The 12,368-nt window shown below is 42.9% G+C and overlaps 1 protein-coding gene across 4 annotated transcripts in view; it reads left to right on the top strand.

Annotated features, from left to right (window-relative positions):
* The first annotated feature begins 5,472 nt into the window (after positions 1–5,472).
* Hmgxb4 (HMG-box containing 4) overlaps positions 5,473–12,368 on the top strand; it is a 45,134-nt gene continuing 38,238 nt past the window's right edge. Inside the window, exons 1-5 of one of the 4 annotated variants that reach the window (XM_076571990.1) lie at positions 5,501–5,572; positions 10,922–11,025; positions 11,652–11,800; positions 11,905–11,983; positions 12,091–12,205. Coding sequence is in view for 2 of the 4 variants with exons in the window: in XM_006974949.4 (XP_006975011.2) it covers positions 10,995–11,025; positions 11,652–11,800; positions 11,905–11,983 (259 nt within the window). In the remaining 2 variants the exon portion in view is untranslated. Of the gene's footprint in view, positions 5,573–6,461; positions 6,580–10,921; positions 11,026–11,651; positions 11,801–11,904; positions 11,984–12,090; positions 12,206–12,368 lie in introns of those variants that run through there. The other 3 variants (XM_006974949.4, XM_076571989.1, XM_015993846.3) reach the window with 3 other exon arrangements.

The raw sequence follows: 12,368 nt of genomic DNA, 5'->3' as shown, positions 1-12,368 counted from the left end.
ACCATTTCATAATTGCTTACTACAGCTAGCACAGTGGAGACCCTGACAACAAAAGTAGCTACCACAGTTAGCTAATCTTTCATTCTATTAGGCAAGATAAATTTAATTCAGTAGTTATATACATCTCGATTGGCTTTGAAAATTATAAATTTATAAACTCAAGTTCCAGTTGCTTTTGGGATACTATCTTACAAGGACTCCAACATACAGTACGGCTCGTTAAGGAAGGGAATGGCTCAGTTGCCTTTAGCCTATTGGCTATGGGTGAGATAGGACCTCTGTTGATCTTTTCTGTATTGAACACACAGATTGCAAGCCCAGTGCCACTTTGAGATCTTTGGCAGCAGTTAACTCTGCAGTTCACACACGATTGAGCCTGTATGATAATGAGTATTCAGAGACAGGTAATGCCTGGGGGTCACTCACCAACCTAAGACAGAGCACCTGTGTGGCCTGGGCAGGCATCTCCATGACGGGTAAGGTGACCTGCTGACGTCCCATGCAACCCAAGTCAGAAGCTCATTTTTTAATGAAAGGGGGACATGCAGGGCCCTGGCCCCCGTTTTGGGTAACTGTTGCCTTGCTTGCAGACCTTGACCTTGATATCCTCCCAATGCTAATTCCCTGCCAGGTTCCACCCTCCTGAATGCTTAAGGGAAGTTCCTTGTCTGTGTATCCTGAATAATGGGCGTTAACAGCTTAGATGCAAGATTGTAAAACATCAGTATCGAACTTCTGCCCTCCGGGGTCCTCCCATTGTGCTATAAGCCTGTATTTAAGACCTCCTACCCCCTTCAAGAAATGACATTCGACATTCAAAATTAAATATATATATATAATTGAATAAATACTGCAAATGTATTCTATGAATACCACAAATGTGATTAATATCATGAGTGTAATTTAAAAAAAGAAAGAAAGGAAGGAAGGAAGGAAGGAAGAAAGGAAGGAAGGAAGGAAGGAAGAAAGGAAGAAAGGAAGAAAGAAAGAAAGAAAGAAAGAAAGAAAGAAAGAAAGAAAGATATCCTAACTAAGACAAGTTCTTAGGCTATATGATTGCTTCTGTATAGGTTTGGGGATTAACATAAATATTCATTTTCATGAGAGAAATGCTTAGAACTGGGAGTGCTGTGTGGTTCAGTATGTAATTCTGGCTGGCCTGTAACTCACAGAGATCCGCCTACCTCTGCTTTATATGTGCTGAGATTAAAGGGTACACCACTATGTCCACGTGAAACTTTCATGTGTTTTAGGTTCTAGTCTTTTCCCAGTGTGTACTCTTTTACTCAGTTTCTCACACTGTGTTGTCAACTTTGATCAACCTGTGCAGATCTGTGTCTATGAGATATGAGATCTGAGGACCTAAAATGGATTGGGACTACAGACTAATGCTATAGATAACTTTACTTCAGTTTCAGTGTATGGATGTAACAAAGAAAGCAATAATATAAGGAAGGTTGTTTGAGTTCAGAAAAAACGTGATTAGAACATGTAAATAAACACCAGTAAGCACATAGTAAATACTAACAGAGCAGCCCTTTCCCAAAACTTTCTCAGGACAGACTAATTTAACACAATTGCCTGGTACCTACTACAGATTATATCTGGGACAGAACAAAAGCAGGGCAGAGACCATATCCAGATTCAGGGCACACTGAGGACAACACTCCACATATCCTCTCATCAGACTGAGTTCTATAGCTATGTTCTGACATCCAATAAGAATAAACATGTCGCCGGGCGGTGGTGGCGCACGTCTTTAATCCCAGCACTCGGGAGGCAGAGCCAGGTGGATCTCTGTGAGTTCGAGGCCAGCCTGGACTACCAAGTGAGTCCCAGGAAAGGCGCAAAGCTACACAGAGAAACCCTGTCTCGAAAAACCAAAAAAAAAAAAAAAAAAAAAAGAATAAACATGTCTTATAAATTAAGTGCAAATGTTTGTTGCATGAAGCACAAATCATATCCAAGAACAATCAGGGAACAAAATATACCTGAGGTAAAAGGCCCTCTGCCTTTTTCCCTGGAGCCTCCCTCATAGTTCCCCAAGACATTGTTCACCATGCATCATTCTTTCGACCGTGATCCAACACTATGTTGTTTATTTTTTCTACTCTTTTCTCTTTACTCTTTTGGGGGGCCACCACCCAGCTCCCAAATAAACGCACACATGGAGGCTTATTCTTAATTACAAATGCCCAGCCTTAGCTTGGATTGTTTTTTGCCAGCTTTTCTTGACTTATTTATATGCCATCAACCTTCTGCCTCTGGGCTTTTTCTTATTCTCTCTTCTATGTATCTTACTTTCACTCTTACTCTGCAGTTGGCTGGGTGGCTGAAAGGCTGGTTCCCAGCATCCTCCTCTCCCTGTTCTCTTCCTCTTCCTTCTCCTCCCAGATTTCTCCTTCTATTTATTCTCTCTGCCTGCCAGCCCCATATATCCTCTCTCCTGCCTTGCTATTGGCCATTTAGCTCTTTATTAGACTATCAGGTATTTTAGACAGGCATAGTAACACAGCTTCACAGAGTTAAACAAATGCAACATAAACAAAAGCAACACATCTTTGCATCATTAAACAAATGTTCCATAGCACAAACAAATGTAACACACCTTAAAATAATATTCCACAACACTATGTAGATTTATTCATTTTTATTTTGTGTGTATGGCGTTTTCCTGCTTGTACATCTGTGCACCATGCACATGCAGTATCTGTAGAAGCCAGAAGAGGGTGTCAGATCTTAAGGAACTGGAATTACAGCAAGCTGCCATGTGGGTACTGGGAACCCAACCCTGGTCCTCTGTGTAAACAAGTGCTCTTACCTCTGAGCCATCTCTCTATCCCCACCTTAATTGCTTCTTAACAGTTTATGGTTCATGTTTGTTTTGTTATGAATGATTATAATGGTATTGCATTCATTTTTATTTATTATTATTACTGTGTTTTTATTTATTTATTATTGTGTGTGTGTGTGTGTGTGTGTGTGTGTGTGTGTGTGTGTGTGTGTGCTCACAAATGCTCATGAAGTCAGAGGAGAACTCTGAAGGGTCAGCTCTCTTCTTCAGCCTTCTCTCACCAAGTACCAGAAAGCCATCCTAGGATGCTCATAAAAGCAGTGAAAAGTCTCACAGAAGCAGTGAAGATTCTGAGGAGGAGCTTGCATTTGTTCAAAGAGCCTTGACCTCCTGGACTGAAAGAGAGGGAACTATTCACATGGAAGGCCATTATATACTAACCCTATGCTAGAAAAACAGGATCTTTGTATTAAGCCAGGTCTGAAAATAAAGCCAACAAGAAGAGAAGCTTAAAAAAGAAACACAGAGGGACCAATGTGAGTCCCCCAGATCCAGCCATGCCTGAAGCTACTGGGCATTTCAATAATGTAAGCCAATAAATCCCCTTTTTCTGGTTATCTTCTCCTCCTCCTCTTTTTTTTTTTTTTTTTTTTTTTTTTCTTTTTGGAGTGTAGCCCTGGCTGTCCTGTATCTCACTCTGCAGACCAGGCTGGCCTCGAACTCACAGAGATCCTCCTGCCCTTGAACTCACAGAGATCCATCTGCCTCCAAGTTCTGGATTAAAGGCGCGTGCCACCACTGCCCAGCATTCTGGTTAACTATTTTAAATTGGGTTTTTATCACTTAAGACAGAAAACATGATGGCTAATGCATCCAGGAATTAAACAACAAAAATGAAATATATTTATAAGGTTCTTAAATGCTTCCAATAGAAACCTAAATCAGAGAAGGCATCCCAGAAAAACAAATTATTGTCTTTTGGTAAAACTCATTGTCTATCTTTTTGTGCAGTGGATGAGGACTGAGGAGAATGAGGCTGTACTACATCATTTTCATTGTTATTTGCATTTCTACTTTGGGAATCAATTCAGCAACTTTGTGTCAGGTGTTTTTGCATCTCAGCATCTGACACCTGTAAGAGCAATAATTAAACTCCAATCTTCTACTCGGTGCAGAGGAGAAGAGAGCAGAAACGGGAAAAAAAAACAACACTGAGCAAAGACACTGTCAGTTTGGCCTCTAACCATTTGATCACTGAGAAGTCTGAGTGTGAGATAAGCTGCTGGCTCTTGCTGGTCTCACCACTGAAGCATTTTAAAGCACTCACTCTGTTCTGGATGGCAAGTCAGTTGGGATAAGGTCCTAAGTCCTAGCAAAACACACATGGACACAATAATGTGGTTTGACAGTTTTGTGGGATTCACAGCCCTAGTCACAAGTCTGTGTCTCTAATCACTTGCCGTCTACAGTGATTAGGGTACCAGCTTTTGCTCCGACAGATGGACAGCTCACTGTTCACATGGAAGCCAACTATACTAGTACTATGCTAGAAAAACAGTGTCCTGGTATTAAACCATGTTCTGGACGTTGTAAATTTACTTACTGGTCTAAGTTCTTCACAACAAATCAGAAGAAACTGGGTCCCCTCTGTTTAGGAATAGTATCTACTTTTTCTTTGAGAACCGTTTGTAACTTTTATTTATTTTCATTTTATGTGTTTTTAAGAGCTCTCCTGTAGCAGTCAAAAAACAACATGCATGAATAAGTTTTCTCTTTCCACCATGTGGGCTCCTGGTGTCAAACACATACACACATACACACTGGCTTTGTGTAAAGTGCCTTAATCTACCGACCCAATTCTCCGGTCCTGTAAACATTTAAATGAAAATTTGTATGTGGTTTTTTTTTTTTTGGGGGGGGGGGTGTAATGATTTGGTGAGAAAACAAATTTACAGCTCATCTTACAAATGTATGTTCTTGTACTTCACCTCACAGGGCTAATATCCAGACGTAGATGTTAAATTATAAATAAATACTACTATTAATCTTAACGGTTCTGAGTTGGGCAAAGAGGGGAATGTCTTGAAATTAACAGCATAATATCCTGGGGGGGGGGAACACTGCCTTAAAAATCAGAAGACTTGGGGGTAAAAAGAGAGCCAAGGTACTATTAGATGACCAGGAAGGCTGGAGAAAGCAGATAGGATCCATGAGTTTGTGAAAGAGAACACAAAGAAAAAAATAAAAATTGTTTTTCTAATGTTGTCTGACGTGGAATTTTTAGGGGGGTTTTGTTTTTGTTTTGTTTTGTTGCATGTGGTAGATAAGTGCATATAAATGTAACTCATAGAGAACCTGTAAAGTCCAAAGTGAAGCTCTACAGATTCAAAACGGCTGTTCTATTTTCATAAAAGTTCAGGGAGCTGAAAAGACTTTGGGTCAGGGAAGGTGTTTGAATGACTACGTCAATCTAGTTGCCTAGTATTTTTTACTTGCAATTTCTTTGCAGAAACGTAATTTTTTATTGAAAAGTGATCAGAAGACTTGGGAAATTATATGTTAAGAGAGATTTCCAGCCAAAAGTCGGTACCGAGACCGCGCTCAGCAAGTTTTATTCGATGCGCTCGACGCTCTTTCGCCGGCGCGATAGCCCCGCTGCAGTAGGAGTCTGCGCTCTGGGCTCGACTGAGGCTCCCTGGTCGCTCGCGCTTTTCTCTCCTTCTCCAAGATGGCGGCGGTCGGCGGCGCTGAGGCGGGATCCAAGCGAGCCGAGTGAAGGTAGCGGCGAGCGGAGCCCCCACCAGACCGGGCCGGACCCCCACCCCGGGGCGGCCACGTCCCCGCCCGGCCTCCACCCACCCCTCCGGCCCAGCGACACCGTCCCGGAGGCGCCTCAGGCCCGCTACGGCCTAGCTCGGGGGCCAAGCCGGGGACTGGAGTAGCGGCCGCAGCCGCCCCGGCGTAGGGGCTGGAGCGGGCCGCAGGAGGAAGGCGGCGGGAGCTGTTCAAACGGGGAAGGCGGGAAAGCTGCGGGGCCGGGAGGGGGCGTGCGGCCGCCCAGGGACCCGCGGCCCGCGCCGCCCCTCCCCCTGCGCCGCCGTCTGGGCGCTCCGGGGCGCCCGAGGCCGTCGGGACGCGGGAACCCGGGTCGGGCGGAGCGCGGCTGGGGACCCGGGGCGCGGGCTGTCCGGGGCTGTCAGGGGCAGAGGTCCCGGGCGGGCCGGAGGGCTGGGCGCGCCGAGCCGGCGAGGAGGCGGCAGCTCCCTGCGCTGCGCACAGCTTTGTTGAACTAGCTGTTGCGGCAGACCTGCCGGGGGTATCCCAGCGTGGACCCCGGAACGGTGGTCTGGGGGCTGTCGGATAAACAGTCTCGCACTGTGTGTGTTCTTTGCGTGCGACCCAGTTTGAACATGCCTTCTTAGTTGGAGTCTCCTCCAGACAGGCCCATTTCTCCCTCCAGAACCACTACTTGTAGATTCACTTTATTTTATATCATAAAGAAGAGATGTCTATCACCCACCCTGTCCCTATTTCTAAGCTGCTGGCCGATCCTATTCCCTCGTAGCAAAGTGAATTTTAAAACTGCATCCGAAGTAAAGCCTGTTGATCGCACATGGCTTGTCGAAATTTGGATCGCTGGTCTCGTGGAACTGTGTTGTCAGCCAATCTGTGCAGTGGTCGCAGTTCTGCTTAATTGCATTGCAATGAGAAGATTCGGTGCGCATTCCTGGCTGTGGAGATCTCTGCGGGTTCCAAAGCTGGCACGGACTGGGAGTGCTGCATAGGTAGGAAAAGGGTGTGGCAAGAACTCGGAGAGATTCGAGATGGAAGGAAACCCACTGAAATAAGAAGAAATCACCTGCGCTATACTAGAAGTAGCAACAAAATTTCAGAAACTGCAAAACAGCTGGATGTGTTTCTTCCTTTTGCCTGCACGGACTGACAGTGTTGAGTTCCTGAAAACAACCTTGGAGGAAACTCTCCCTCCTGGAGGAGACCTTCCTTACCCAGTTTACTGGGTGGATTTTCTTTATTAATTTTCAATTCTTTGTTTTCTGGGATGATGATAATCGTTAGTGATTGCTGGAACTGAGATTACCTCCAGAAAATCATTTTCTGAAACTTTTCTTTTAAATAGTTAACTTTGAGTTTCCAAAATAACAAAATATGCCCTCTGAAGATTTTAAGTTTTTTCATAATTACTTGGTTATCCGAAAAGCTTGTGCCTGAAGGTTGACTTGTAGTTTTACTTCCAAGTGGAGCAGCAGCCTGCTTCTTTTTCATATCCTGAAGAAAAGCCTCAGAAAAGCCAATTCACAATTTTCAAATTTCCTAAGCATTCACTTTTTATAATGGCATCAGTATTAAATAACGAACTTTTGTTTCTACTTTGTTGTCATTTCTCTGCACACTAGGACAAACACTGGATTGAAAATTATCCTGCCTCGTGAAGTTGACAACATCGAATTTTGTAAACTCCAAAATTATGGAATTCAAGAGAATGGGTTTTAGCACCTGTTTTATGTTTGCCAACATTTAATGTAGCTGTTTGCTGATGTGAAAAGTCAAACCTAAACTTTTTCATCTTTGCTCGCTCTCCCAATTCGCTTTCTACCCCTGAACCTTCAGTTTATCTTGGCTCATATTTGAGACTTGGAAGGAATATCGGGTTCATCTAATCTTGTATAAATGTTGCCTGAACTCTGCTTCCTTTCATACTGCTTGAGACATTTTCCTTCTGGTACTGTCTTTCCTTATGAGTCAGCCACCTCTGAACACTGAGCCACGATTTAGCGCCCATCAGTTTACACAACCTGTGAAACAGTCCATGGTATTTCTCAAGTTCTAGACTACCTCACATATTGGTGAATTTGACTTGTGTTCGGGGCTCACTTATTTTTCCTATAAGCATTTGGTATTGTAACCTGTAAAACATTCTTCGGTATTTTTGAAAAAGTTCCAGTAGTAGCAGGCCTAATCCTAATACATAAAGCTAGCACATCTGTGTTGACCTGCCTTTGGGAGCATTTCCTAGTTTTATGTTCCTTTTCATGCCTTTTTAAAATCTAGTTTTTCACAGCAGTCAAAAAATAACTTTCATGTATAGTAAAAAGTTCAGCCCTTACCCCCAGAAGCCATTCCTTAATACTATTTCATATTAGTTTTAATGTTCTCAAGGAGAAAGCCTGCTTATGAGTCTCGGGCCTGCCTTTTTACATTTGAAAGTATGTTGGTGATGACCAAGGACTGATGGCTGAATTATAAGACTAAATAAGGCCAGGGGGTGGTGGTGCACACCTTTAAACCCAGCAATTGGGAGGCAGAGCCAGGCGGATCACTGTGAGTTCGAGGCCAGCCTGGACTACCAAGTGAGTTCCAGGAAAGGTGCAAAGCTACACAGAGAAACCCTGTCTCGAAAAACCAAAAAAAAAAAAAAAAAAAAAAAAAAGACTAAATAAGAGTGTAGTTGGAATTTGTGGGCGGAGAACATTGTTTCTCAGGAATTTTATGCCAAAATTTATCCGGCGTGAAAAGCCTGAAACTGCATTTAAAGCTATTCTATTTGGTATCAGCCTGTGAAAGCCCAAGTGACCTGTATGACTTCCTAGTAAACTCATCGTTTTGTGCTAGTTCGAAGACTGCCTTTGTTTTGTTTGAGACAGGGTGTCTCTAAATAGTCCTGGCTGCCCTGGAACTCACTCTGCAGAACAGGCTGGCTTCAAATGCAGAGATCCACTTGCCTCCCTTCTGAGTGCTGGAATTAAAGGCCACTTGGTGCTACTTGGTGAAAATTGCCGTTTTAAAATGAATGAATATCATTCCCAGTGACCCACCTTCACTCCCTTTTACATCAGCACCAATGAGTGGGAAGTGAAGAACAGTTTCTAATTAAAAAACTTTAGTAATTAAGTGCTGAAACAGGAAAAACTGATTACATGATATGTATATATCTCCTCACATTCTTATATGAGGCCTGACCCTGTATTCTCACCCTCTATTTCATGAAAAGGCCCTTTCAGCAAGCAGTGTGCCAGCTCTCTTTAAATAATCTAGTTCATGTGGTTTATTTACTTCACTCTAGCTTCCCTTACCTGGAGCAATTCATTCTTCACTTCACATTTTGTATTTCTTAGACTTAGAAAACCTTGGCAGTGCTTTTCCTCTTTGTGCTTTCTACCTGTGCATTGTATTTATGTGGCTTTAAAAAAAAAAATTCTTGTTTTGTTTTTGAGACAGGGTGGTCTCACTTTGGAGCCCTGGTTGGCCTGGAACTCATGTAGACCAGACTGGCCTTGAACTTACAGAGAACCGCCTGACTTTGCCTCCCGAGTGCTGGATTTAAAGGCATTCACCACTATGCCTCACTAAATAAAAATTCTGAACTGTTAAATTTTGAAACCTTCCTCTGTTAATCCAGTAAATGTTTTCTTCCCCCAAAAAATATGCTTTTTGTTCATACCTATCTGAGAGGATTGATAATGTATAATCCTAAATAATGAGTAATCCTAAGCCCATTTATAATAATGAATGTAAAAAAAATTAAATTACCAATTAGATTAATTTCTAAGCATTTGACTAACTGAATGAAAACATTTTCAAAATAGTTATCATTTTAAATATTCTGCAAAAAAGTGAGTTCTGGGCCAATCAGAGCTACATAGTGAGACCCTGTCTCAAACAAAGAAAAAAGAAAAATTCTGCAAGGATTTCCTGTCCTTAAGATAGTTTAAGGATTTCACTTTATAGTGCAAGATGTAACTCTGTCACCTTCAAAGTCAATATGGACATCTGAACTTGAATACCCCAGCATGCTTTATAGCAGTGGTTCTCAACCTTCCTAATGCTTCGGCCCTTTAATACAGTTCCTCATGTTTTGATGAAATAATTTTATAACAATAAAATTATTTTCGTTGCTACTTCATAACTAATTTTGCTACTGTTATGAATCGTAATGTAAATATATGTGTTTTCCGATGGTCTTATGTGACCCCTGTGAAAGAGTTGTTTGACCCCACAAAAAGGTTGCAACCCACGGGTTAAGAACCACTGCTTTACCAGGCATGGTGGCACATGCCTTTCATCCCAGCACTCAGGAGACAGAGGCAGGCGGATCTCTTAAGTTCAAGGCCAACCTGGTCTACAAAGCAAGTTCCAGGACAGCCAGGACTGTTTCACAGAGAAACCCTATCTCCAAAAGCCAAAAACAACAAAACAAAACAAAAACAAAGAACCACTTTGTTAAATGCTACAATACTTATAACTATGTAAGGTGATGCATGCTTTTAATCCCAGTGCTCAAGAGGCAGAGGCCAGTGAATCTCTGTAAATTCCAAACCAGTCTGGTTTACATAGTGATTTCTAGGGCTAGCCAGGGTTACATAAGGACACCCTGTCTCAAAAAACAAAACCCAGTACTTAGAACCTTTAAATTATAGAACTTATAAATTAGTGAAAATCACAGTTTCATCATCAGTGGATAAATGGCAATTCTCTATACTTCTTTCTAGCCTTTAAAAAAAAGCTTGTTAGTGTTGGAAGTTTCCATATAGCCAACAAATTTGAGAAGTATGTCCATTTTCATACTTCAGTGAATTTGAACAAGTTCATAAAGCCCAGCCGAATGCAAAGCTTTAAAATTATTAGTATCTGAATCCATTCTGTTTAAATTATGGCACAGCAAACTCTATGCCTCACCAGTCTCATCAGTAGGATTTTGTGGTCTTCCGGTACTTGGTGTACTCTGTCCTCTGCATCTGGCTTTATCTGTGCATCCTGTGACTGTGATTGAACCCATGCCTCTGACTTAATGTCAGTTTCTACCCTGTCTTGATGTCATTAGTCCTGTTGGCATTCCAGAAATTCTCATTAATTTTGGAAGTTTTTTTAAATCTAAGAAGTATTTTATATATTTCTTCAAATGTCAACTTTAATACGTGAATTAAATCCAGTTAAGCTTAGCATACTCCCTGCAAGTTCAACTCCAATATATTTACAGAGTGAGGAGGTGACAAGATACTCCTGTGTTCCTTCCAGTCAGCCCTTGGATTACTTGGAATTTCCACCTGGAAGGTTGCTTCTCCACAGTGATTTCACATTACAGGAAGGTTTTCCTTCTTTGTTTCTCAGACCTGGTCCTGTAGACGGGAAGGAGCCTGGACACAGTGATACAACACATTCTTAAAGGCCCTGCAGGACCACCATGGCTTATGATGACTCCATGAAGAAAGAAGGTATGACCCCTTACTCAGAAGCATTCCAAAGGGCATAACTTCTTCATTCCCTGCAGTCCATGGATGTAGAGACCAAGACTGGGCACCACAGCCTAGACCAAGTGATGCTCCAGAATACTGTATGAGACACAGCCTCCATCATTCCCAGACTGGGCCCATGGAAATGAAAACCAGGACAGGGGTTCCTACACCAGAGTCTGAAATAAGAGCCTTTTAGTTTATTGGGGTGATCCCCACAGCACTCTTAGTCCTTTGCCAGCTCCAGTGTGCATGAGTCTGGGACTAGGAATCTCACATTGGACTCCCACAGAACAGCACAGCACATGAATCCTTACCCTTTTCAGCCTTCCCTCGCAAGTCTGTGTCTACCTGCCAAATCACTACTAAGAAACCATATCTGAGGACGCACACTGGGCATTTGCATAGCATGGAAGCATTGTGTTTTCAGGTTTGAGTCTTGTGTTTGAAGCCAGGTCATCAGAAGTCGTCTTGGCCCTCTGGGTTTAGCCCTGCCTTTCAGTGGACACAGTGTGATGTAACTTTAACTTGGAAATGGGACTGTTACATTTAGTTGTTGCTTATGTACTTTAGTCACTTCCATTCCTAAATGAACCTGTGCTTCCCAGATTGCTTTGATGGTGATCACAGCTTTGAGGACATAGGACTTGCAGCCGGCCGAAGCCAACGAGAAAAGAAGCGGTCTTACAAAGACTTCTTAAGGGAAGAGGAAGAAGTTGCTGCGCAGGTCAGGAGTTCCTCCAAGAAGAAGTCAAAGGTCAGTTCCAGATGTCTTTCAAAGCCAGGATCCCAGGAGAACAGCTCCAAGCCATTACCTCGCCATCTTATTGCTGGCCAATTCTTCTCCCTCTTTAACCACAGGACAGTGAATTGTTCTTCTTGGGGACGGACACACACAAGAAGAAGAGGAAGCACTCCCCCGATGATTACTACTATGGAGGTGAGAATGGAAATGGGCTGCAGGGGGGATATGCACATCTCTGGTTCTTGGAATCGGGGTAGGGGAAGGGATCCCAGATATTGCTGACTCAGTGGCCTATTTAACAGGACAGTGGTTCTTGTTCTGAGTGCCGATAAACCAGTGTGAAGGAGGAGAGAGGTGGAGGGCTGGTATTTTGGAGGATTCAGCATAGAAGAACAGTCTTCATTTGTGATACACAAGGTACCAGGTTCCTTCTCCCCTGAATCATCCACTTACCTATGCCATTGTTACTTAGCATCCCTTTGCCAAATGCAGTCCTTGGGCCCTCTGCATATCCGTGGAGCATTTCTCAGCCAGCATATATCCACTCACAAAACCCGTTTTCTTAGCTCTGCTCTACATG

The sequence above is a fragment of the Peromyscus maniculatus genome, chromosome 5 (genome assembly GCF_049852395.1).
Source record: "Peromyscus maniculatus bairdii isolate BWxNUB_F1_BW_parent chromosome 5, HU_Pman_BW_mat_3.1, whole genome shotgun sequence".
Classification (NCBI taxonomy): Eukaryota; Metazoa; Chordata; class Mammalia; order Rodentia; family Cricetidae; genus Peromyscus; species Peromyscus maniculatus.
The sequence above is the reverse complement of the archived record's forward strand: the minus strand, read 5'-3'. Positions and strand labels throughout refer to the sequence as shown.